Source organism: Aythya fuligula, chromosome 3 (assembly GCF_009819795.1).
Source record: "Aythya fuligula isolate bAytFul2 chromosome 3, bAytFul2.pri, whole genome shotgun sequence".
In the NCBI taxonomy this organism is placed as follows: Eukaryota; Metazoa; Chordata; class Aves; order Anseriformes; family Anatidae; genus Aythya; species Aythya fuligula.
The window spans coordinates 107492812-107518534 of NC_045561.1; the positions used below are offsets into that span (position 1 = coordinate 107492812).

General features: G+C 35.7%; 1 protein-coding gene across 3 annotated transcripts in view; it reads right to left on the minus strand.

The window, feature by feature from the left end:
* The window catches only part of SMC6 (structural maintenance of chromosomes 6), a 32558-nt gene extending 6841 nt beyond the window's left edge, over positions 1 to 25717 (minus strand). The window contains exons 1-25 of one of the 3 annotated variants that reach the window (XM_032184046.1): positions 25606 to 25717; positions 25051 to 25227; positions 23241 to 23391; positions 20776 to 20924; positions 19513 to 19630; positions 16721 to 16826; positions 15468 to 15604; positions 14925 to 14986; positions 13967 to 14047; positions 13398 to 13499; positions 13099 to 13218; positions 12908 to 13006; positions 11713 to 11859; positions 11250 to 11338; positions 10539 to 10703; positions 9066 to 9244; positions 7212 to 7413; positions 6930 to 7044; positions 6333 to 6493; positions 5976 to 6111; positions 4935 to 5015; positions 2968 to 3138; positions 1932 to 2069; positions 1017 to 1162; positions 214 to 339 (exon numbers count right to left, since the gene is read on the minus strand). In XM_032184046.1, coding sequence (XP_032039937.1) covers positions 214 to 339; positions 1017 to 1162; positions 1932 to 2069; positions 2968 to 3138; positions 4935 to 5015; positions 5976 to 6111; positions 6333 to 6493; positions 6930 to 7044; positions 7212 to 7413; positions 9066 to 9244; positions 10539 to 10703; positions 11250 to 11338; positions 11713 to 11859; positions 12908 to 13006; positions 13099 to 13218; positions 13398 to 13499; positions 13967 to 14047; positions 14925 to 14986; positions 15468 to 15604; positions 16721 to 16826; positions 19513 to 19630; positions 20776 to 20919 — 2825 coding nt within the window. In that variant the 5' untranslated portion in view covers positions 20920 to 20924; positions 23241 to 23391; positions 25051 to 25227; positions 25606 to 25717. Of the gene's footprint in view, positions 1 to 213; positions 340 to 1016; positions 1163 to 1931; positions 2070 to 2967; positions 3139 to 4934; positions 5016 to 5975; positions 6112 to 6332; positions 6494 to 6929; positions 7045 to 7211; positions 7414 to 9065; positions 9245 to 10538; positions 10704 to 11249; positions 11339 to 11712; positions 11860 to 12907; positions 13007 to 13098; positions 13219 to 13397; positions 13500 to 13966; positions 14048 to 14924; positions 14987 to 15467; positions 15605 to 16720; positions 16827 to 19512; positions 19631 to 20775; positions 20925 to 23240; positions 23392 to 25050; positions 25228 to 25600 lie in introns of all 3 variants that reach the window. The other 2 variants (XM_032184048.1, XM_032184049.1) reach the window with 2 other exon arrangements.
* Between the last annotated feature and the right edge of the window lie 6 nt (positions 25718 to 25723).

Below are 25723 nucleotides of genomic sequence, written 5' to 3' on the forward strand. Positions count from 1 at the left end.
TTAGCCACAGAATGCAATCTCAGACAGCACTGAACCACACACCTCTGCCAGCAAGTCAAAAGAAAATACTTTGTAGCTGTTCAGCTCTTCGTTCAAATTATAATAAATATAATCTTATGTGTGGAATAGTTGTTTGTTTATTTTCTAAAGACATTATTGAAGAAATACATACCTACATACTAATCATCTGAAATTACAGCATAATTAAGTTACCTTAGGAACTGTCGATATATTCTGAATCTTTGTGTCATTATTTCTTCCAGCAGCATAATAAATCTCTTTAAGTTCTTTACTTTAATGTTTGCATCTTCGTATCTTTCCTTTGCATCAAGAAATTGCCTGTTTTAATTAACAGAAAGTCTAGCATTAGCATGCATTACATTAAAGCCAAGCAATTGCTGAAAAAAAAAAAAAAAACAAAACATCCACACACAAAAAAAGTTTCATGAGGCTCTAAGTTAAAGCTAAAAGCATTTCAGCATGTTAGGTAAGCTATCTTTCATGAATGAAAACAAGTCAAATTACTATATTTTACCTCAGTTTGTTTTCCTTTTAAATGGAAGCTCTCGCACTAAGGAGAAATAACGATTGGACTCCCCATATCTATGAGGAATGATTTCTTGAAATTGTTTTCTTGAAATGCAGTCAAAACCTCAAGTAACTGCCTAAATTCTACATTAGCTACTCAAACTAGAAGCATGCTTAATGCTCAGTGCATCCCAGAGCAAGTGAGCTTTGTTCACACCACCATAGCTGGGGTACCTCTAAATACTAAAAGAGCAAGTGTCTGATTATTAGTAACCTGAGAGTATCAACCCTGTGTAAGATCACTACAGGGGCAGTTCAACTCTCCTAAGACCATTCAGTACTGATTGGCTGTACAATCATCACAGCACGTTTCTACGTCTTCATACATCACTTAAGTATTAAAACACATAAATTCAGTATAAGAAAACTGTTGTTTCCCCATTCTCTTCCATCTTACCTGAACTAGACAGACATTAAAGATGACTTACTGTATTATTTCTTCTCTGTTCCCATGGTGATTTTTTTCTGAATTTATCCGCTCTCTTAAGCGATTCATTTCTGCATCCAGACTCTTAACAGTTCTGCTGACTTCTATGCGCTCTGCATAGATTTGCCTAGCCTGGGCAGTTTTTTCCTACGGTAATGTTTGAAATTCAATTGTTACTTGTTGCAAAGACTAACAGACTTTTTAAGCCAAGTATTTTGTCCTATGGAAAAAAACAAGGCCTCTAAAAAAAAGCAAGTTTTCATATTGTTCTTTGTGTACAGTCATTACAGCAAATTTACTGTTATTGTCAACAATTTTACTCTAAATGTTCATTCATATGTAGGTAGTTACTTCAGTGCTAAGAACTGTAACCACGTGAGAATTTTTCATATGTTCACAGTTCTTGATCTAATGCAAATAAATAAGGAACTAAATGCACTCTATTTCAACAGGGCCTAATCTTCCAGAAGTCTTCAGGAATGTGACCATAGAGTTTGTCAGTAAAGCCAGATTAGTGAAGTATGCAAAAGATCAGGCATGTGATCTGTACGAGAAAAAATGCTAGCATCCAAAAAGCAAAACAATATTATTCAATTTAACTTAAAATATGTATTTTAGGATTAAAGCATTCTAATCTTTGCATTGCATAAATGTAGCAAAATGAGTCCCAGGTAGATAACCATTAACTTATCTATCAAGACTGAGATGGTGCTCTGCCAGACAGAGAGATCTTGATTCATTTATACAAAGTGAATTTTACTTGATTTAGACATGAACAGCTTAGAATACAGCTAAGAAAATACACAGTTTAACTGGGCATTAACATGGTTTGTATGTTGTACAAGAAGAATGATTTATTACTAAGTTTTCAAAGGATCTTGACCATAAAACTTCCATTAAAAATAAACAAACTTACCTCTAATTCTTTTTCTTTGGCAGCTAGTAATTCTTTATGTTTTTTTATGCAAGCCAAATGTTCTTTCTTCCTGTCTTCATAGTGCTGCCAACGACGTTTTCTGTTTTCCACCTCCGAGTCCGCTTTGCTTAATTCATCCTATTTTTGAATACCTCAAGATTTGAAAAGTGTACTGTATAGGGTAGATTCCTAAGCATCTCTCAAATATGTACACACCTTTCACAGGTTATCATGCTGTTTTATTTTATTTTTTGTCACAATAGTTAAATATAACTAATATATTTTTCAGTTGCCATCCTTAACTATTTCCTTCCCGTTTGCTCTTGCTTCCTTAATTCTAGCTGACTAAATATCAATACACAATTTATGTGAGGTATACAAGAGATTCCTACAGCGATAATTCTGACTTTTTCCTCATTACATACAAGTTTCCTCATTCTACAACTTTAGAATACTGTTTATATGCTGGACTCTGTTATTTTCATTTTCAAACCATTAATTCTTGAAAGCATAAGATTATCAGGATTCTATTTGCCAATACCAAAATTTTGCATTTACCTTCAATTTGCTACTTATCTCAAGCCTTGTTAATTCTCTGCGATTTCCAGGTCTCTTTCATACAAAGCTACAAAATCTATTTTGAAAACTGACCAAGTGTGCATATTCTTAGCCATGCCTTAGCAGAAACAAACAAACAAAAAAAAAGCCAAAACAACAGATATGATGTACTTAAAGGAGAAATTCAATTAAACCATTTTTCCTGCTTTTTCAATTCCTGACTAAAACCACTTGAAAACAAAATATCTTCTCTTTAAACCTGAAATATTACAGCAACTAAACTTAACAATCAACATTATCTTCAAAATACTGCCAAGCTTATTTCTTGACATAATTTAGAGGGAACGCCCTACTTCTATGTTCAAGGGCAGCTCTTAACTGTATTAGGAACAAACATTCTTTTCTCCTGCCTCCATTTAACCTCATTCCTGTTGCCACACAAAGGGAACAAAAAAATACAATATGGAGTTATCAGTACCTTAATCGGACCAGCAATTTCTTCTACTTGATGAATTTTTTCTTTTATTTCTTCAAATCTTTTTTCGGCCTCCTGGAGAATATTGTTCAGTTCTTCCATTCTTCTGCTTTGCTCCTGCATTTCTTTTTTTGCAGATTCCATCTTTTTTTTATTTTCTTCAGACACATCTTCCTGTCAAAATATTTTAAAACAAAGAGCGAAAGGAGTCCATATATTTGCACATTACGTGATTTTTATTTTATTATCATTACCAGGGTATAGGCAATACTCTAAGCTCTCTAACGAGAATAAAAACAGCTCAATGTAATTGCCATGAAGGCTCAAAAGAACAGATGGATAAATTATCTTGAAAGCCACTAAATCATATAGCAGAAGAAAATGTGGAACTTCTTTATCTGAGTGAAAATTAAGCTGACTTAATTTGGGAGTTGATGGCTAGGATTTTGTGAAGAATTAGCCATGCTAATGATTTACTACAGTAATTTACTAAACAAAGAACATTATGGCTTCCTTCTGGATCTGTGATGGAGGACGTACATTCCATATACAGAGGAATATAGGAAGAGGAAGTGAATTTTCACTGTTCCCTAGAAAATTATACCATTCCTAATTGATTACTACTATAGATACTTTCTGCTCTGAAAAGACAAATGCTCCAAAACTTAAGAAAAAATATGTAAGCGAAACCTTGTATTGTGCTAATATTCTTTTTCACAATCAGACAACTGGGAAATCAATGTAGGAATGAAAAATAAGTGAAAGAACAGCAAATACTACATAGAAGTGATCAGAAAGTGCAGAAAAAAATACCAACGAAAATCAAAGAAAAGACTAAGGAAAAGTAAATATGTAAAACTACCAGCTGCATAAGACTATTGTCAGAAGGCAACAGTAAAAATTCTGTTGTCGAATAATTGTCAATTTTTTTTTTCAATCACAAAAAATAAAAAGATACTCCCCTACAAAGAAATATGATCTTTTCAATTCCATTTAAAGGACAAACAATGTACATTTTCCTAAACTAACAAAACAAGATTTGAAACAAAACGTAAGAGTTCACAGAATCTGTATCTCCCAATTCTTTACTTTTTGAGTATGTTTTGAAGGGTTTACTCACATGAATATGTTCACTTGCTGAAAGACAACTTACTGTAAAGCTATAAGGTTATGGAAGTTACCATCTCACTGATCCCATGGCATGGAATTTAACCAAAACAATTGTAGTCAGCATTAACAGCATTTGTCAGACTGACTCTATGAATTAAGATCTTGATTGTTTGTAGACACTAGCTTATTACAGAGGAATAGCTAAAATTCCATGGCCACCAACAAAAATTATAATAGATTACCAAACATTTTTACTCTATTCTTAAATTGCTAACTATATATTCTAAGAACATGGATAAGCACTTTGTAGGAATCACAATAGTGCAATCCTTTCTTAGGCTTTTAACTTTAAAACTGCATGATGAGTTTACTATAAACCAAGAAACTGTGGATACAGGACAGAGAAGCAGTGCTGTGACATAATTTACGCTAAAGAGTGATCTTCATCTATGCTTCTAAGATGCTAATTCTGTCCTCCAAACCTACATCACTGCTCCCCCCCCCCCCCCCCCCCCCCGCCCAGAGTTTTATGGCACTGCGTATCTGGAATGATGAAAGAAAATGCACAGAACATCTCTTTATAACACCACCTTGCCTTCCATAACCCTGCAGTACCATTGGTTTGAAGAAGGTGATAAATAGAGGAAAATCCAAACAAACAAATGAACACTCACCAAAAATACTGCCATTACAATAATTGCACACTTTCTCTCAAGTATAACATTTTTCACTATTTTATCCAACTTGTGCCCTGGATGGTAATCTACAGTATTTAGTTGTTTCTTATTTAAAATAGTTATCAACATTCAAAGACATTATTTCACATCCCTATTAGACATAATTCAATATTTTTTTCTTACCAATATTCGGATGTCCACTGACTGGTTTTCTTCTGTATTCTCAAGATCTGCTATTTCTGCTTTTGTTGTTCTTATTTTTATCTGGAAAAAAATATATTAAGTTTACCTTACAAGAAAAGATCGTATAAATTCATTGAAGTCAATACAGAAAGTAATATATTCTTTTAGCTTCACTACTGCCTACGGAAGAACATTCTTCCCACTTACCTATGGAATCCATTTTAATAAGGCAGAACTTGCCCTGAAAGTAACATGCACTTTAAAATCATTATTACTACATTTCCTTTCAACATGAATAAAATATATTTCATGTCCTTCAAATACTTGTCTTCATCAAATTAATAAGAGTTCACGTGCCGCTTCTCTGCTGGTTATTTGCAATTTACTTAATAAAGTATACATTAGCATTTTAGTTATATAGTATTTACCATCTTACGCTGCCTAACAGTAGTATCATCAGCCACCACATATATATCCTACCTACCAGAACTGGAAATCACGTAGAAAACAAAGATTAATGGTTGTAAATGGTTTATACAGAAAATCAGATTAAGCCAAAGTCTAAAAGCATGAAACACTCAATTTATTAAAACATGTAAAGAACATAAATGAAGAGCACAAAGAGAAACAAGATTCTAGGAATTAACAGGCAAGACTCGATAGAAATAAAGGAGAAAGCAGGAAAAATAAACTTGTATCAAATTTTGCAGCAACTTCCTTCCAACTCCTTTCTTGCACCACAAAAAACAAGTAGAAATTTCATTTGTGAGATTTAGTACAACTGAAAAAAAAAGATACTATACAGAATAACAGCAACATATGCCAGGACTGATATGACTTGAATCACTTTGTCCTAAACAATGAAAACATCCTCTAGATACTAATACGCAGACCCTTGTGTTTTTGCACAAGCACCAAATGAACAAAGGTAAGCATAAATATTGAAAAACTATCACCCACTCAAATTATAGTATAGAAGTCAAAGTGAAACAGGAAAAAAAATGATTAACGCCTAAAGATTAACACAACACCTATTTTTACCTGTAGTTCTTTTTGGTGTTGTCGATGACGATGAAGATGATCTTCATTCCGCCTAATCTCATTTTCAATGGAATACAAATGTCGCTGACATGCTGTCAACTGTGCCTTCCTGTTTGCAACTTCACTCTCTAAATGACTTGGGAAAAAAAAAATTGATACTGAGATATTATATACATACAAAAACACAGACATACACGTATAAGTTATTGAGTGACCAAAAAAAGTACATGGAGAAACAGGAGAGTAGTGGAGGGTGGAAGTTTCTCATGCACATACATCTAAATAGAAAAATATGCAATTCTACTATTCATGTCAACAAATGCACATTTTAGAGAAACAATGTAAAAAGATGCTTACTTTATTTCTGCTTCAACATTTTTGCTGAGATACTTGGGTCTGCGGTAGTCAGAAGAATAGTATCGCCTGTCAAATACTTGATCCCCTTCAACAGTGAAAGCTTCTCTACAATTTCTTGGAGGATTATTAGACTGCATTACTTCACGAGCTTTACGGCTACTCTGAAAAATACAATTGCCTTATCATACCTATAGAAAATCCACCATAATTAAAGATATTACTTTAAAACTAACGGAAAAGTTCTCTCACTCAGAAATCATTTACATTTCTAATGAAAAATAAGAAACACAGTAATGAAAGAATAATTTTAGAGTATGTAGCATTAAGAATCTGAAAAGGCATTGGTGTACGGACTGCATTGTTACACAGATAACTGTTGCAGTTATTGTCTTTACGGACCTCACCTCAGTGTCTGTACGTTATGCTTCTGGGGATGGAAAAATAAAAAAAAAAAAAAAAAAAACAAAAAACAAAACCAGAAAGTCACCACACCTCTACCTGCCTGTCACAGACAAAAACCAGAGGAGGAACTGGATATAGACTATATAAAGAGACAATGCCTTTCTTTAGAGGCCAGTAGGGAGGGGAGAGCCTTACTTTAATCAGCAGGATTTTTTCTATACCCCTCATATCAATCAAACAGTTGGCAACCACTGGATCATCTATTTCCAATGCTGTAAGAACTGATGGGAATTCTGGATGGTGAACTCCTCTAAAAAAAAAAAAAAAAACAACACAAAACAAAACAAACAAACAAAAAAACCCAACATACATAAATTTCACATTAAATTCTTTGAATCAAAATTATACATAGTTCTTTCAAATTGATAACAATTGATAACACTGTAACTATGTAACAAAATTCAAAATGTAACTTACCTGTGTCTAACATCATAAACTTTATCCTGAAATTTATTTACAATTATTGAAGGTCTAAGCCCACGTGGATAATGATTTGCCATCAGCTGCTGAAGAACTCTTTCATCACTATGATTATCACAGCAAAATGCCTGAACTAAGCTCTTTAAACAAGATTCAATAGCCAAGGACAGTTCAGCATCTTTCGGATGAATGAAAGCACCTATACAAACAAACAAGACAAGGCTTTAGGAGCTTTGTTCCATAACATATACTTACATAATGCATTTTTACCGCTGTGTTCTTGTTTTCATTTTTTTCTTTCCTTTTTAAAGGCTCTGAAATAAACCTTTATTACAAGAAGGAAAAAAAAGAGTTCACTAAAAAAGAAATTGCTCTACAACAGACAAGCTACCCTGACAACATACATAATTTGTCTTCCTAGAGGCCTGCGCTTCTTTTGTTTTTGTTAAGTTCTTTGAGAGGCCACTAACTCCATTAAGATACTAATTTGATGGCAGCAGAGCAAGAGTGTGTCATGGCAAAGACTACTTATTAACTGCTCCAAGGGTGAAGGCAGAGGAAAACTATGCTATAAGTTAACATGAGGATTTCATTGTATCACCTGTCATCAGTAGCAGTGTTCACACATCCCCACCCTGCAGTAAACACCTAGTTTTCCAAGTACCTACACGGTAGATAAGATACACTGACAGCCACACATAGAACTGACTCGTTCAACTGTACTACTTCAATAATTAAACTGAACGGTTTTTGTGTGTTTTTCTATTGCTGTTTTTGTTTAGTACACCAGGCAGGATTTTTTTCCTCCATTTCCCTAACTTTTATCAGACCTATGAACTAGAAAAACTGCTTTTCTAATAACTATTTATTTACTCTATGTTTTAAAAGTTCACTGCATTGCAACACATCACTGAAACACCCAATCCCCATCATTATCTTAAACTATTCCTCCATTGGTGAGTAGGAAGATTTTGAGGGATGAGACCTTCCTGCAACACACCTCACCAAGCAAGCAGCATCAAGACCTTACAGCCAGACTTAACTCTCCCCTGGAATTCCTGTTAGCATGGTCAATCTAATCTAAGAGCAAAGTCCTCAGCTAAGCATCTCCCTACCTTATGATACTTGGCAAGCCCCTTCAGATGTCATAATTCCACTCAAAACTCTCCTGCTCTGCAACACTATTCTGAAATGTATTTTACAATGTCTTCACAAAATAAACAATTGGAGAGTTGGCATGACAGGCAAAGAATTTTTTGATTTAAGATGTCTTCAGAAGAAAATTACCCAGACTCAAAGGGGAACAGCTCTAAGATAACAGCATAATCTCCCAAAGTCTCCAAACTTCTTCCCAGAAGTCCTAGAAATACTGCTAGTATCACACAGTTTAGCCAGATGCCCTTTCCTGAGTATAAGTGAGCCTTTCATGCCATCCAAATTTAAAAGCAGGAAACCTTTTAAACCCCCAAACTCATTTTTTTCCACAAATAGCCTGAAAGGATGAATTAAAACAAGATCAGTAACAAGCCATGAAACCAAGCCAAAGTTAAGAGGTTGTGTAGGAATTGAAGGGATAGCAAGTTTCACATTGTAACTGCATAAAATACCATAATAAAAACAGCTGCAAAATTAGGAAAGACAGATTTTACCTAAATAATATGACAAAAAGGACAGAAGCAAAAGATAGTCTACCAAAACAAAAATTTTAGTCCAGGAATTACAGAAGATATATTTTGAACTCCCTCAATAACAAATAGCTTTTCTAAAAGTTCATTGTTGCCAGCAGCAGCCATTCAAGTAAACCTGTACAGAAATATTCCAAAAACTGTATTTTTCAGCTGTTATTCTTACCTAAAGGTCCAACAGGTTTGCGTTTAAAGTGTCCTTGCCTGTAGGCTGTTTCAACTGCTTCAAGAAATGATGGTACATGTTGTCCAAATCTTTTAAAGATATTTGTTTTACTATCTCTCAGCTCTCTCAGCTGTTTCTGCTTAGCATCCAATTCTTGTTTCATATCACCCTCTTCTCTCCTAAAAGAAGAGATTTTTTTTCAGTAGCAGCAGCTTATGAAGTCTTAATTTTAGAGAAATAATTGTGGTCTTATTTTTTTTTAAGTATTAATATAATAGGATAGCATGAGAAGACCTCCATACATCAAAGTACAACTAGTTACAAACCCACAATTATTTTAGAGCTTTAAGAAACATGAGACAAAAAAAATAAAAAAAAAAAAACACAAGAAGATGCCACTTTGCAACATAGCTTTATGTGACTTTACCATGGTGAAAGGTACGAAGAGAAGAGCACAACACAGATAAAAATGCTAAAGCAGATGTAAAAACACCAAAATTATATCAAGCAGTACAGAATGCTAGAGATACATATTGATAAACAATTTTACTTGGTGAAAAAAAACAACCGAAGCAAAAAGCACAACAGCAAGACAATATTCTAAGATGAATTTTGTCTTACAGAAAGACACCTAACAAACTGTAAATTTGTATTGTGCATTATTTACACAGTAATACATGTTATAAACAAAAAATGACAACAAAGTAAAAGATCAATACTACTTTCTATTTTCATATTTCAATTTCACCCTCTTCTACAAAGGTCTTCAACAGAAGAAAGAAAATACTGTCTTTGATATTTGGTAAAAGATGTTTTGTTAATAACATATCATGTATAATGGGCAACAATTCTCAAATGTCTTTAAACAATAAATGGCAACATAACCATAACCCCCTCCGGTAACCACTGCTCAAGTTCAGGTTTCCAAATCACAGCGTATAAATGCTTTGTTTTTCTAGTTCATTTATGAGTTAAATAGACATTTGAAGCAAGTGGTTTAAAGTCTCTATAAATTTACATGTAATTATAGATACAATAATTATCTTTAAGTGTATATAATTTGTTACATCACGTTGTAGATCTGACGACGTCATACCGGGATTTACTAGCATATAAAACATGAAAATAATGCAAATCATAGTCCCATAAGGTGATGATACGAGAATAAGTGACAGACAATGGGAAGAAAGGAGGACATCAAATTGCAGCATAGATTTAAACCAGGCTTTAAATTAGTATTACCTTTCATCTTTAATAACATAACGGTTTTGTTAATTCTCCAAAAGTTTCGGAATTTAGCCATACTCTGCGGAGAAAAGTTTAGCAATTCCTAAGATCAACTAGGAAGGAGAGGGAAACAACAAACAAAAGCAAATATAGAAACTGAAGCCTCATACTCGAATGCAAGGAAATGAAGGTATATAAGAGATGATCTCTCATAATTTGAAGTAAAAAATAACAACTCTAACTTACCTAAGTTTAGCATCTTCTTCCTTATGTTTATAAATAGCCTGCTGAAACTGATCCATCTGTTGGCCAATCATCACTTCTTCATCATGAAACGCCTGTAACTTTTCCTTTAACTGTGCAATTTTCCTTTGTTTTTCCATCTTTTCAGGAACTGAAATCCTATTAGCACTAGAAGAGATCACACTTCAATATTTTAAAAACTGCACTATAATTTGCAGGGTTTACTTAATTTTAGTTAAAATGATAAAAGTTTTAACAAAATACTACTTCTGATATGTACTTACAAACTTTTAGTACATCACATATAGATAGATCTATGAATCAAATGTATTTAAGATTCAGAGCATTCACAAGATCTACAAATCAGAGTGATCTTTTTCATTTTAAATTTGCAATCACACAATTCTCACATTACATTCCTATAATAACTGTTTTAAAGAGTATTTGTTTTGCAACACTGTATAAGCTAGAAAAATGTATACTGTCACCAAGGAAAAAGAAAAGCTTTTTTCTGCCCTATTGCCTCATGACCTTCCAGTCAAAATCTTGGCATACAAAGAAGCATGGACAGAGACATTTAAATGTTTAATCTTTAGAAGGGTCTAGTTAAACAACTGTTTTCTGTTACTACAGATTTTCTCATTAATCAGAAGAACTCACTCTGTATATATCTATACAGTAAATATACACCATAATCACTGTATCTGTATTTACCTGTTTTTCATTTCTTCAATTCGATTACGCAGCTGTTCATTATCTTTTCCCAGACGTTTCAACTCAGTTTTGACACGGTTATAAAGTACCTGTGAAGGAAACAGGACATTATCTTAGCAGAAACAAGAATAATTTCAAGACAGAAATACAGTTTTGAGAAGGTAAACAAGGAACTGCATCTGAACAAACAATTACTAATACTTCCAATAATAAAAAAAAATCAAATTAATTGTTATACCTTCCTTTTTACACTCTCTAATCATATGCTGACTGAAGCTGTCCATTGCTTAACACCTGCATAGAGATATAAATTCTATGACCCTGAAGAAAAGCTACTTGCCAATCAATCACCTTTTTGAATTACACATTCAGGAAGCTTAGACATAGAGAAGCATATACGGGTAGACAAGGAAGAGAATTAAGGCTTTAAATCAGTATCAACATTGAAAGTTGCTTTGCCTACCTCAGCTTCATTAACTGCTTTTCTTCTTGCCTGCACATCAGCTTTTAATAAAATACACTGAGGTTGCAGGGTTTCTGCTTCTTCATTTATTGTTACTAATTTCTCTTGTATTGTTTTGTACTTCTCCTCTGCTTCATTTACTTTAACCTTTAGGACAAAAAGAAAATAATATGCAAGTAGTAATGAAACAAAATTTTCTGCAAAACCTCTTCATGCTACAGAGGAAGTATGACCTAAAAGAATCCATCTGCTGACACATCTCACAAGTCATTCACAATATGCAAAGAGGAAAATTAATATAGGAACACACTCAGGAAACCAAAGACTATCAAATCTTTTTTTTTTTTTTTTTTCTTACTTATGCTTTACTCAAAACACAGGACTCTAACTACAGTAAGGCCAAATGGAGAGAGGTGAGACCAGTATCCAGACAATGTTTCTTCAATATTACACATACATGTTTGGCCATACAATAAAAAAATACTTAAATTTTAAAACAAATATGTACTTTTAGGTGTTTTTTTTTTTTTCCAATATTTAAAAAAGTGCCAATTCAGAGAATTTGGAGAAGTTTCAAAAGACTGAAAAGTTTAAAATAACAGTGCCTAGTATTTCCCTGCAAATGATACATGTCATTGCAATTCTGAATGTTTTGCAATATTATTCTTTTCTGCTACCTCCAGAAGTTTTAAGTACCATCCAAAAAGTCTGTTTAATTTCCAGATGTCTCCTGGAATCAGACATTCATCTTCAGTGCACTGAAAACTAAGGAAACCTAACATGACACATCTCTGAAAGATACTCTGCTGTTAAAAGGCACAGGCACTGAAGGAGTACCCTCAACAATGAAACAATTTCAGTTCACATTCATTGGGATAAGCAATGGTAGCCATCCAAAATTCACAGTAAAAGTAGTGTAATTATACGTAGATCTAAAGCATCAGCATGAAAACCACTCATATAAACCCCTATTAAAAAGCAGAAAACTAGTCCTAGTATTTTTCTCCAATTGGATGTGGAATGCAAACATTTGCAGATGGTAAACACCAGTATCTATAAGACTACAGAGCCTTGAAAAAAGCCTAGAAAGTCAGTTTACAGGCTAAAGGAGAAGCACAATTTTCAATATTATTTCTATTCTTAAGCGAAGAAAGCAAAACCAAAAATTGAAACATAGTTTAAACTTTATATGTACCTGGCATTCCTCTAGCTTCTGATCAAACTTTTCTGTATTTCCTTCTTCAGCTCTGATGCCTTCTCTGATTGGCTGTATTTCTCTTTCCATCTCACCCACCTAAATATTAGCACATATCAGAATGCCTTCAGCAGTTTAGGAATAATTTAAAGTTGGTTTTATACGTGGAAACACTAGAACAAGGAACTTACCACAGCCCATGCCATTTTATGTTTCAACTCTTCAAGATGATTTCGCATTTCATTAACATACCCAATGCTTTTGTAACGTTCCTTTTTTTCATTATAAAGCTGCTTAAGCTCTTGAAGACGCTTTAAAAAAAAAAAGTTCAATTGTAGAAGCATAATGCTACAATGCAATATGAAATGTTGGAAAGATTTTTTTTTGAAAGTTTAACTTTGACTAAGAACAAGCCAAAACTACATACTTTTAACTATTAGCTATTTCAGTGCTCAAACCTGTGTTAATAATTACTGCGACTTTAACATACCTCTTCTCCTTGTTCTATCTGAAGACTTGTATTTTCTTTAGTTTTCATAATATATGAATAATCTTCTTTCATTTGCTCCAGCTGAGTCGCCTTCATAAAAAACTATAAAAGAATAAAAAGATGCAGATGTCAAATATATTAGTTTACCTAAGTGAACTTTACATAATTACCATGGGAAGACCACTCATCCCAACTGCTATGTACAGTAACTGATACATTAAGCAAAATAACTGGTGAGGTATTTTTGAATAATGAAGCAACTCAGCAGCATCCTAGAAAATTTAATAATTTGGTCAATACTTTTAGAAAAAAGAAACTTCAAATAACTGTTTCTGCAAGTGGATGACTGCTACAATCAGGTAATTAAAATCAAGAATTCTGAAAGTTGTTTTTTTTTTTTTTTTTTTCCCCCAAATGACAGCTCTAAAATTTTCAAACCTGTATTTTTTGTTTCAAATATTTCTCTTTATTTTCCTGGAGTGCATTGTGTCTTTTTTTAATTACCTGAACCAAACTGACTAAAAGTTACCTTTTAACATTTAATCAATGTATTAAAAGATTTTTCTTACCTTATACTTGTCACCTTCATTTTTAGACTGTAAGAAGTGCTTACTCATCTCTTGAGTTAAAACAGACATGGGATTATCTACCTGTAATGTTAGATGCACTACTTTATTTTTATTTTAGAGAAAAGAGATACCATGTAACTGCGATTAGGGTTGGGATGGGAACCATATGCGCGTACACACACACGCACACAGACACACGCACACAGACACACGCACACAAAAAAAAAAACAACCCACACTCCTAACACAAATTTGAATCAAAAAAATGACTTTTGAGGAACTGTTTTCAGGGAAGAAAAACGTTTTCTGGAAAGTGCTTGTTTTATCTATTTATTTAACAAGATTAACATTGGGAATTTCATCCAATGCCATTTAATTTGTCTTCATTTAATTGCCCAAAGTACATCATTCAATTCAATGAACTGTCCAATATATTCTTCCAGAAGTTCCCACAACATAAAATCAATACATAGTAAATGAAATTTATATTATTTGACAAGCTGAATATTTTGAATGTTTTATACTTGATGTACACTACCTAATCTTTCCTTAATCACATAGGCAGCAAAAAAATAAGAAATACATGTATAAAAAGTCTACCACATTTCTGCAATAGAAAAAGTTGAAAAAAATCATCAGGGGAAAAATAAATAAATAATAGGGTCCAGGTATGTAAGAAACCTACATAGGCTAAGACTTTCATTAATGTGATACATAACCCAAAGTTTGCAGATTACACCAAAAGTTTACTTGTCTGGTACAGAGTCTTATTCTGCATGATATGAGGTTGATAAAATTTTAATTTTCTTTTGCCTTCAGGAGTGATCACGAAAGAACATGCAAAAGGTGAACTTCTCTTATTACACAAAATGAAGCATTGCATTTAAAGAATTATAAAATATATGTATTAATATAGTACATCTTAAATTACACAGAATGTAAACACTGCATCAATTACCTGTATGTTAAAGTGATCCAGTATTCCTAAGAGTTCCTCTTTCTTGGAAGAAACTACGGTCCCTGAGAGAGAGAATAACAATTGGTCCAAAGAAAAGAGACATGCAACCTTCCAATCTTTTGTTCAATCTAGTGCTTCTTACTGAAGATAAATGAGATTAGTATTTTTGTAGCATTGCTTTATTCCTAAACAAGATATATATATATATATATATGTTTAATTTTTCCAATATGATATTTGCATTTGCACAGAAATTTGTACTTCTATTTAAAGCCACTTCTTACTTCAATTCCTCTGTGACAGAATTTAGGTAAATCAGACAATTCAACAGCAACAAAAAAAAAAAACTACATAAAACATAATGTTGTATGACCTCACATCATGCAGAACCTGACACAACTGCTTTTTACTTTCTAACATACGAAGGTCTTAGATGTTAAGGTAAATGCAAAACTTCTGACCTTATAAGAAACAATCTGTCATTAACAACAAGGCATTTAAGGCAATGAGAATATTTGAAGAGCTTTAAAGACTAACACCAACCAGATTTGCTTTTCAGTCTGTAACTTCTGCTTCCTTCCAGAGTAATGTGCTGATTCACTATAATAGAGTCACCATACACTTCTGGTTTAAATGCATCTCTACCTTGGTTTCGCAATGTTATTGAGATATCTGCAGAACTTTAAACAAAAAAACACACTCAAACCACCACAGGCAAACTGAAATTAGTTCCAAATAAAAAAAAATAAAAAAACACAGAACATTCTAATTTTCCACAAAAATTGTCATGTCTTGTGTAGGTAGCAACTTAAAGTCAGTCATAGTACAAGTAAGAACAAAGCATACTGGTGCTGTTTGAGCCAAAACAGACATGTAGCCAGAAACATTGCTACACACTGTCCTTTTGCCCCTTCAGATAAGTTAGGAGTCAAGAGCAAATAGTTGTGAGAGCAGATTCCCCCACCTGTCCTTCCATCTGACTGCCTTTGTGTTTAGGTTGCAGAATCAAGTTCCTTTTCGGTTCTTCTACTGTCCCCAGACTGGTTTCTGGGGTAAAAAGCTGTTTGGCTTCTGTAAGCCATGCCTAACAAAAGTAACCTATAATTCACTGCTGAAAGCATTCTTCTAGGAAAGAAATTACGTGGTTTCAATTCTGAATTCAGATTTTCTGGTTCTTAGGTGAACAATGCAAGTGTTATTATGTATAAGGCACATACTGCAAAAATTTGTAGTACCAGGCACCTCTAAAAGGAAAAGCCTAGGACTCTGGGTTACAGCACTATGTAAATGTAAGCTTTTAAACCTCCTCCCATCTATTTTTGGTTCCCCTAAACATACTAACTCCACTCTTGCTGCAGACACAAATTCACTTCCTTTGCATTAAATAGTCCACCTGCATGTCAAGGTCCTTGCACTCAAATCACAGGACTTATCACTTCTGACTTACCACTATTCTGTGAGTAGTGAGGTTAACTCATTGCCTATGTTTTTTTTTTTGTTTTTTTTTTTAATTAAATCAAATCCTTCTGTAGGATATTCAAGTATGCCATGAAAGCAATATACAAGAACTAAGCAATAAGTAGCTCATTTTGCTATGTCTTAGCAAAGACATAGTGGCATTCTACTGGTAAATTTCTATTTATTTATTTTTAATATGGCAGTGTTATGCTTTGCTTTTTTTTTTTCCCTTATGAGTTAGACCCAGTTGGAAAACAGAGAGAATGAAGTTAACAAAAACCATAATCAAAAATCACTGAACTACATACCCCATCTTAAAACGAAGAAGTTTTACTTACGTTGCTCCGGTTTTTACAAACATTTTTAGTGAGGAACCTCTGTTAGTAGCAGTGGCTTTCCCACCAAGTCCAACAATAAGAGCAGTTAACACAGAACTTTTTCCACCTGTAATAAAAGCATTGAAGTTTTTATTTTATTTTAAAGTTCTTGTGCTTTTTATCCAATTCACTTACCTTATAGATTTTCACAGAATCACAGAATTGTCTAGGTTGGAAGAGACCTCAAGATCATCAAGTCCAACCTCTGACCTAACACTAACAAGTCCTCCACTAAACCATACATGTATCACTAAGTTCAACATCTAAACGTCTTTTAAAGACCTCCAGGCATGGTGACTCAACCACTTCCCTGGGCAGCCCATTTCAATGCCTAACAACCCTTTTGGTAAAGTTCTTCTTCCTAACATCCAACCTAAAACACCCCTGGCACAACTTCAGCCTCTTCCGCCTCGTCCTGTCACCAGGCACGTGGGAGAATAGACCAACTCCCACCTTGCTACAGCCTCCTTTAAGGTATCTGTAAAGAGCAATAAGGTCACCCCTGAGCCTCCTCTTCTCCAGGCTGAACAAGCCCAGCTCCCTCAGCCACTCCTCATAAGACTTGTTCTCCAGACCCCTCACCAGCCTCGTCACCCTTCTCTGGACTCACTCAAGCACCTCGATGTCCTTCTTGTAGTGAGGGGCCCAAAACTGAACACAGTACTCGAGGTGCGGCCTCACCAGAACTGAGTACAGGGGGACAATCACTTCCCTAGCCCTGATGGCCACACTGCTTCTTACACAAGCCAGGATGCCGTTGGCCTTCTTGGCCACCTGAGCACACTGCTGGCTCATATTCAGGCAGCTATCAACCATCGCTCCCAGGTCCTTCTCTGCCTGGCAGCTTTCCAACCACTCATCTCCCAGCCTGTAGCTCTGCTTGGGGTTCTTGTGCCCCAGGTGCAGGACCTGGCACTTGGCCTTGTTGAACTTCATGCAGTTGACCTCAGCCCATTGGTGCAGCCTATCCAGATCCTCCTGCAGAGCCCTTCTGCCCTCGAGCAGATCAACACACGCACCTAACTTGGTGTCATCTGCAAACTTACTGAGGGTGTGCTCGATCCCCTCATCCAGATCATCAATAAAGATAAAAAGAGGACCAGCCCCAGCACCAAGCCCTGGGGAACGCCACTAGTGACTGCCCTCCAACTGGATTTGACTCCATTAACCACAACTCTTTGGGCCCGGCTATCCAGCAAGTGTTTATCTCAATGAAGTGTACGCCAGTCCAAGCCACAAGCAGACAGTTTCTTGAGGAGAATGCTGTGGGAGACGGTGTCAAAAGCCTTGCTGAAGTCAAGGTAGACCATATCCACAACCTTTCCTTCATCCACTAATCGTGTCACTTTGTCATAGAAGGAGATTTGGTTCATCAAGCAGGACCTGCCTTTCATAAACCCATGCTGACAGGGCAGCCAGGTGGTCAGGCCCAGTAAGTGCCACATGATGACACTCAAGATAATCTGCTCCATGAGCTTCTCTGGCACTGAGGTCAAACTGACAGGCCTATAATTCCCCAGGTCTACCCTCCAGCCCTTCTTGTAGATGGGCGTCACGTTTGCTAGCCACCAGTCGACTGGGACCTCCCCTTATAGCCAGGACTGCTGATAAATGATGGATAGTGGCTTGGCCAGCTCCTCTGCCAGTTCTCTCAGTACCCTCGGGTGGATCCCATCTGGCCCCATCGACTTGCATACATCCAAGTGCCGTAGCTGGTCGCCAACCATTTCTTCGTGGATAGTGAGGGCCACATTCTGCTCCCCATCCCCTTCCACCAGCTCAGGGTACTGGGTATCCAGAGAGCAACTGGTTTTGCCGCTAAAGACTGAGGCAAAGAAGGCATTGAGCACCTCTGCCTTCTCCTCATCTTTTGTAACTAAGTTCCCCCCCGCATCCAGTAAAGGATGGAGATTCTCCTTAGTCCTCTGTTTTGCATTGATGTATTTGTAAAAACATTTTTTGTTGTCTTTAACGGCAGTAGCCAGATTGAGCTCCAGATGAGCTTTGGCCTTTTTGCTTGACTGCTTATGTATTCAAGCACTTAAATTCCAATTTCTATCAGATACATAAAATAGTCATAGCTGTAGAAATAAACAATTACCAAACAACAAACAGACAAACAAAAAAAACATTCATTCTTTAAAGTACCCCCCCCCAAATTCATTCTGAGCCAAACTTCTGTTGCTATTCTTTAGCAATACACATTCAACAAGATGTCCTACCTCAGGAGGAAAAGAAACTCCCTTCCTCACAAGCATGCAGAAAACATTTATACAAGAGAAAAAATCAAATACATATTATCATTCAGTTAACTAAAAGGTTTTAAGCTCTATTTAAACACTTATATTCAATTTTTGAAATGTTCCCTCCAGAAGAAGTGAACTTGCGAAAAGAATCACACCCTTCTAAAACAGCTTCTACTTCACATAAACTTGGACAATTACTATGTATTTTAAAATGAACATATGAGTACATGAAGCTTATATTTGAATTATACATAAATTTGTATAATAATGTGTTTTGCACATTATCTTTTGCAAACCTCTGAATTTAAAACTTCACTTTTTCATCAGCTCTGGACTACCGGCATAGACCCATGGGCTTCCTGAGTCTAAAACTGAACCAATCTACATTCTTAGAATTGTTAGCTCACCTATGTATCTTTCTTTTTTTTTTTCCAAATCAAAATTAGATGTTTTAAATTATTACCAAAATCAGTCTTTTGGCATAGCAATGTTGCAATTAATACTTACTTCCATTGTTTCCAACAACAAAATTGAGATTTGATCCAAACTGAAAAGGTCCCAACATGGAATGGCACATAAAGTTCTTCAGCTGGATACTTTCAATTATCCCAACTTCCCCTACAGTCTAAATAGATATTATGTTATGTGTGCATTTTAATTAAATACATTTCATCTATTTTAAATTTAATGAGAATTCAAATGACTATGTTAAAAACCATCAATGTTAACAAACCACAGGGACATCGGAAGGGTTTAATGGTATTGTGAAAAGTTGCTTATTACATAAATTAAGATCAAAACAGTTACCCAAACTTAACTCTTAACAATGGCAAGTTTCAGTTCCTGCCATAACTAACTTACAATTAATATAAAAGATCAAGATCATAATACATACATTAGAGCAGTAAGTAAAGAGCACCATAGAGAGATTTCGTTATTTAAACACCACTAAAATGTCTTAGCACAATTTTGAAAAAGGGAAATAGAATTAAGTTAGCAAGGAGGAAATGAAACTAGAAATGAAAGGGACACCCCGATGTTCAACTCATACTATTTTGACAGGTAACTTTATCTGCAATGCTTCAGAAAAGCAATGCTTTCTAAGCAAACAAAGTTTTTTGGAAAAATAAGAAAATCCAATGACACAGAATAGGTACTGTTCAAGAAAATGAAGAGAGGAGTTACACCTCTGTGGATCATAAATCAACCTCAGTGTCGTATAACATGTAACACTGTACTCATGTGCTCAAAAATTACGTTTTTAAGAGTCCAACATCAAATTAAATTATTACGGAAAAAATGAAGAAAGGTATTCCTATTGTCAAGTTTCACTTCTAAAACAAGCATTTCAAACATTTTTAATTGCCATTTCAAAGTGTCAGCTATACAAAAGAAAGCATCTAGTGCTTCTTTTAGTAAACCATTTGTTTTTCTAAATATTTTTTCTTCTTTTCCTACAGCCCTAAACCAAATATGCCATACTTCTATTAAACAAAATCTTTCAACTTTACTTGGTTGTCAACTTCAATAGCATTCATTCCATAAAACCAGAATACTGTTATTTTATGATCAACTGTCAAAACTACATGATCCACAAAAATATGGTAAGAATGAACTCTTTCAGAAGTTCTCATTACAGCCATTCTCTCTATTTTCTTTTAGATTGGTTCAGTTGAAGCCTACATACAAGACTTATTTCAACATCAACCAAAGATAGAGAATTTTATACATCAATTTTCTTAGTTTTGGAATTTTTTTAAAACAACTTACCGACACAGAAGATAAATTACTATCAAATGAAAACAATAAGTTTTCTTCATCATTCAACCCATCACTGTGCTCATCTGTGAATTCTTGCCTCTGTCTTTTGTGGGATCTAGGCTTTGAAACACTTTCTTCCTTTCTCTTACCCATGAGTACTGAAAAAATAAAGTAATTATAGTGAGGATGTATCAAACTGTAGCCCAATATGTAGTACTGAATTTACTACTGAAACTCACAATCTGTATGTTACAAATATGCAGTACTGAAATGAGATTGAAACTTACAACCTGTTATATGAAAACATACCTACAGATAATACAGACTGCACTTATTTAATTTGATACAAGAAATTCAGTCGTTGCAGTACGTTCAACACATTTTTCAATAAAATGATTTGCACAGCCAAAAAGAAAATGTATTAATTATACGTGGTTGAGAAATGTCTAGACAATATGTGGAATACATAAAGTCAAATAAAGGAAAATTTAGATTCATACTGCTGCTCCCTTCCTGCTTCTGCGCACAGCCAACCTGCTTTTGTTAGACAATGTTACGTGATCACAGTAAACAAAACGCTATCATTTTACTAATGAAGGACAACAGTTCTCTATATAGAAAACTTACCTATACATACATGCATATACATATAAATGCTTCCTCTACAAAGAGATAAATAACCCACCTCACTACTATGACTAATAAGAAATAAATCTTGCAATTTAACAAAGTAACAAAGTCTACTAAAGTTGCATAGAAACAAAAGAACAGGGGTCTAGGATAGTCAAAATTTCACATTTTCTGCAACAGTATCGTTAGGGTGTGGTTCTTATTCCCCCTAAAGTGCATATTAGACTCTTTATACCTAGAGTCCCAAAGTACCACACAAAACATAGACCACATTACTTTTATCCACAGTAGAAACAAGGTCCTGTTCATACAAAGACAAAGGCAAAGACATTTGCCAGCAGTTAGGTCAGCTATTGATAAGTGTCCAGACCATGCTCAAACAGATATCCATTACATAACTTCTGAGTATCAAAATGTTTCCACAATTGAGCATGTTCTCCTGCTCATGCTCTGTTGCTTCCTTCCAGAGAAAAAAAAAAAAAAAGGCAGCCAAATCACACAAATCTCACCATGCAGAATTCAGAGGCACTAAATGCAATTAATGTCCCTGACTACAGAAAAATCACTGAATGGCCTAAGAGTAGGGTGAATTCATTAATAATGAAAAAAAACAAAAATAAAAACAAAAACATGTGGGGTACCAAATCACTTCTTGTCACAGATATATTTGAAGTTAATGAGTGACAGTTTCCCTGTCTTAAATGACAGATGATATGACACAGGAAAGAAGCCTGGTGGGTCAGCCCAGCAGTTCTTAACATGACCTCCCGGATCCTTCAGGGAAGATAACAATGATCAACAGAAAGTTAGGTGGGCAGGCACAGTGGTTCCAGACATGCAATGTATGGTCCCAGGGGACCCCTACTCAGTGAAAGCCCTCAGGCATGCCCAGAGCTTCTCCATGGTTCTCTCTCAAGGCTTGCCTGGGCTCTTGCTCCTGCAGTCTTCTATTCCAGGACTCTCCCCAGGATCCTCCAGACCCTATCAGTTACAGGACAGGGTAAAAGACCAGCTTGAATTCCTGGAGCACCTGATGACTGGCTGTCACCATCACCGGCATTCAGCCAGTAGCAGGATAGCAATTTTCAGTAGCAGGATGGCAATTTTCAGGTTACTTAGGGGCATGTCATCTGTGGATAAACTAAGTCCAGCCAGCCCTCTCATCTGCCTCCTCTGTTTCTGTCTCATCTCCCTAAGTTCAAGCAACTCTTTATGAAGCAGAATAATAAACTGACTGAAGGCACTGAAAATTGATGCAGAAAAAATACATATTTTTTTTTAAATTCCCAACCATTTCACCATACAAATTTGTATGTTTGGGTCAATGTGGAGATAGAGTGCTTCTTTTACTTGTGCCAGCTTAACGTTCCGGTCAAACTCTAGCCTCATTTCAACAACAAAAAAAAAAAGTTTGAAAAGCTCATACCAAAAAGCAACAGAGACAATAAATATCATTTATTATATCAAACACCACAGACATTAAGATTTGTTACATCACTAAAGACCACTGAATTTCTATTCTGGGTATTCTTTGGGTTTTATAAAACAGTACTTGATTATCTCCTCATTAATTGTCTTAGACAAAGCACACAAATAATAAGAAATAGTATACATCCCTTTCCCTCAAGTGCAAAAGATGAACTTCAAAGCAAAGGCAGACATGCAATAAGCTTCCCATCTTACCTTCTTGCAGTAATATCAGGGATGTCAGGTTAAGCTCTGGACTATTACAATGTTAATGAAATACTTACAGGGAATCTGCCGTTTCTATTTTATGTTATGTAGTTTAAGACCATACACATAAAAGCAAGCAAGCAAATACGCTTCATCATTCAGTTACATACCTTTTACTGTGCTACTTTCAGTTTCCTATAAAACCATGTCATTATATTACTTGAATCAGGAAGCAGTTGCTTGTATGCTCTTGGAATTTATCCATCACCCAAATATGAAGGTAGGCATTTGTTCAATTTGCTGTTCCGCTGAAGTCTCACTCTACAAAGAAGAGAAAACACAAGACTTAAATGCTACAATGAATATTAACTAAAGAACAGGGCTATGAATTCCATTGCTATATCATTTGCACATCTAAGGAAAAGAGACTACGAGAACGGAAGACAAAATAGCCTAGAAGAAAACTCATTCATGTAATCTAAGCATAAGGAAGTCAAAAAGAGAACAGTTTTCACTCCAGAACTCTTAAAGAATTAGTACTGAAGATAAAACTTAACAGAAACTTAAACTATTGAAACAGCCTCTGAAATTGTTATCACAAGTACCAGAAGATGTAAGATCAACAGTGCGTATAAAAAAGCAGAAAGGCAGAAGAAATTGACCTCATCAACAAGGAGTCCACTAATCAGAATTCACAAGAAACTAAGCTTGAAAAGTTAAATACAAATACAAAAAGTTAGAATAATTAGACACACACACACAAAACCCCCCACACGCAAGCAAGCAAACGAGAACACTGAAAATGACATATACTACACTCAAGCTTTACTTTTAGACCATCTTGGTGTTTCTGACAAAAAGAAGTTCCTTTTTTTACATTAATCACTTGTACCATGACACACTGATTTTCTTCATTAACTTTTAAATTGAAAAACATAGTCACTTGCAGTGACACTGGCACTACTTATCATGATTTTAGCAGCAGCTTGGGAATATGTCAAGGCAAAGGAAAAGCTGCAAATGTGACCATTAAAATGTGCAAGTATCATACTGGAAACTATTAAACTGGCAAAAATAAAGATTAGTATAAGTATTTTAATGTATGCAATAGACCAATGGGAAGTTAACAATGAATACTATTGACAAACATTAACAGAAGTTTGTTTAAAGGACTAGACATCGTATTTTTAAAATGAAGTCTAAATGTACAGTTATGTTGTAATATGAAATAGGATTAGGTTAATGGAAACTTGCAATGACAAAGTCAGGAACATCAATAATGTGAGAACTAGACTGTCATTCAGAAAGACAATACAAAAGTGCTCATTTAATAAAAAATGATCTTTACTAGCATGGAACGTAAGAGCACAATTAGGAGTAAAACCCACAGCTATTAACTGTGAGTGAATAAGGGCAAGAAATATCCAATTACAAAAACATCACAAGATCACTACAAATCATAACAAACAATTTTCATGCACATAATGAGAAAGTGAAAGGAAACCACTATTCCAAGATGTGCCACATGATACTGTCTAAAAGTATTTTAGGACTATTACATGCTATAATAGAAAACTATTTACACCACTAACATCAAAGTATAGGAAGACAGGCTGCATGCACCGGAGGCAATATGCATTGCCCAGGGCATTGCCAGGGCAAACCCAGGGCATCCTATTTCCAGTTTCCATTGCAATGCAGTTCTAAATTTTTCTTCCTTCCTCCCTGCCTAGCTGGTCACAGCTGGTATTGATAAATGAACTACATATTAAATCTGGTAGATACTAACAATAAAGGAAAGAAACATACCCAGCCAAAAAAGCCTTTTCTTTTTTTTTTTTGTACTAAAAGATCTCTCAGCACAGCCCTCTGGTGAGCCAGCTGCTCATGTTATCAGGCACACAAAGCCTGTACCACCCCACACAGACACTTAGCAAGCACCTGCCGGAGAAGCAGCAAGCGATGGCAGCTCTACCTCACCTATGGGGAGGAACAAAATCCCTCTGCTCTCAGCTCCCACACCACAGTTACTCCTTGTTTGTCCCAAAAGTTGCCCTGGACGACCTGAAAGGATGCAATCACCTCCCCGTTGCAAAGCTTATGTCGGTAGATGCACCGGACGAGAGAAACCTCACATTAGTTTCGTTTCTGCCATAGCTGGGAAGAGAAGGAGGAGAAGCAAAAAGACGAGGGGAAGGATGAGGAAGAGTAGAAAAAGGAGGAGGAAGGTGCTCCCTGGTCAGTATCTCCCTCTCCCCCTGCCTTTATAATGCCGGATGCCTCGGGGCAAACCCCATGCACTACCCCTGAGCAGCAGGCAGGCACCAGGGGAAAATTTCACCCAGCTCGACCGCCACAGGGACAAGTCAGAAACCAAAAAACCCACCCTTGGGCACATGAATAAAAACAACACCCCTGGGCACTCACCCCGAGCAGGCTCAGCAAGGGCCCGGCCTTATTCTGCTGACAGCACAGCACTGCCGCCACCGGGACCCCTCACCCAGCCCCATAAAGACGACCCGTTCCTCACCCTACCTCTCCTCGATCCCACTGCCGAGCGGTGGGGTCGTTACAACCGGCTGAAAGCCGCACCCCCGCGGAGATTCCGAGCCCGTCACGGCGGGAGGCGGCCAGCTGGCTGCGACGGAAGAGC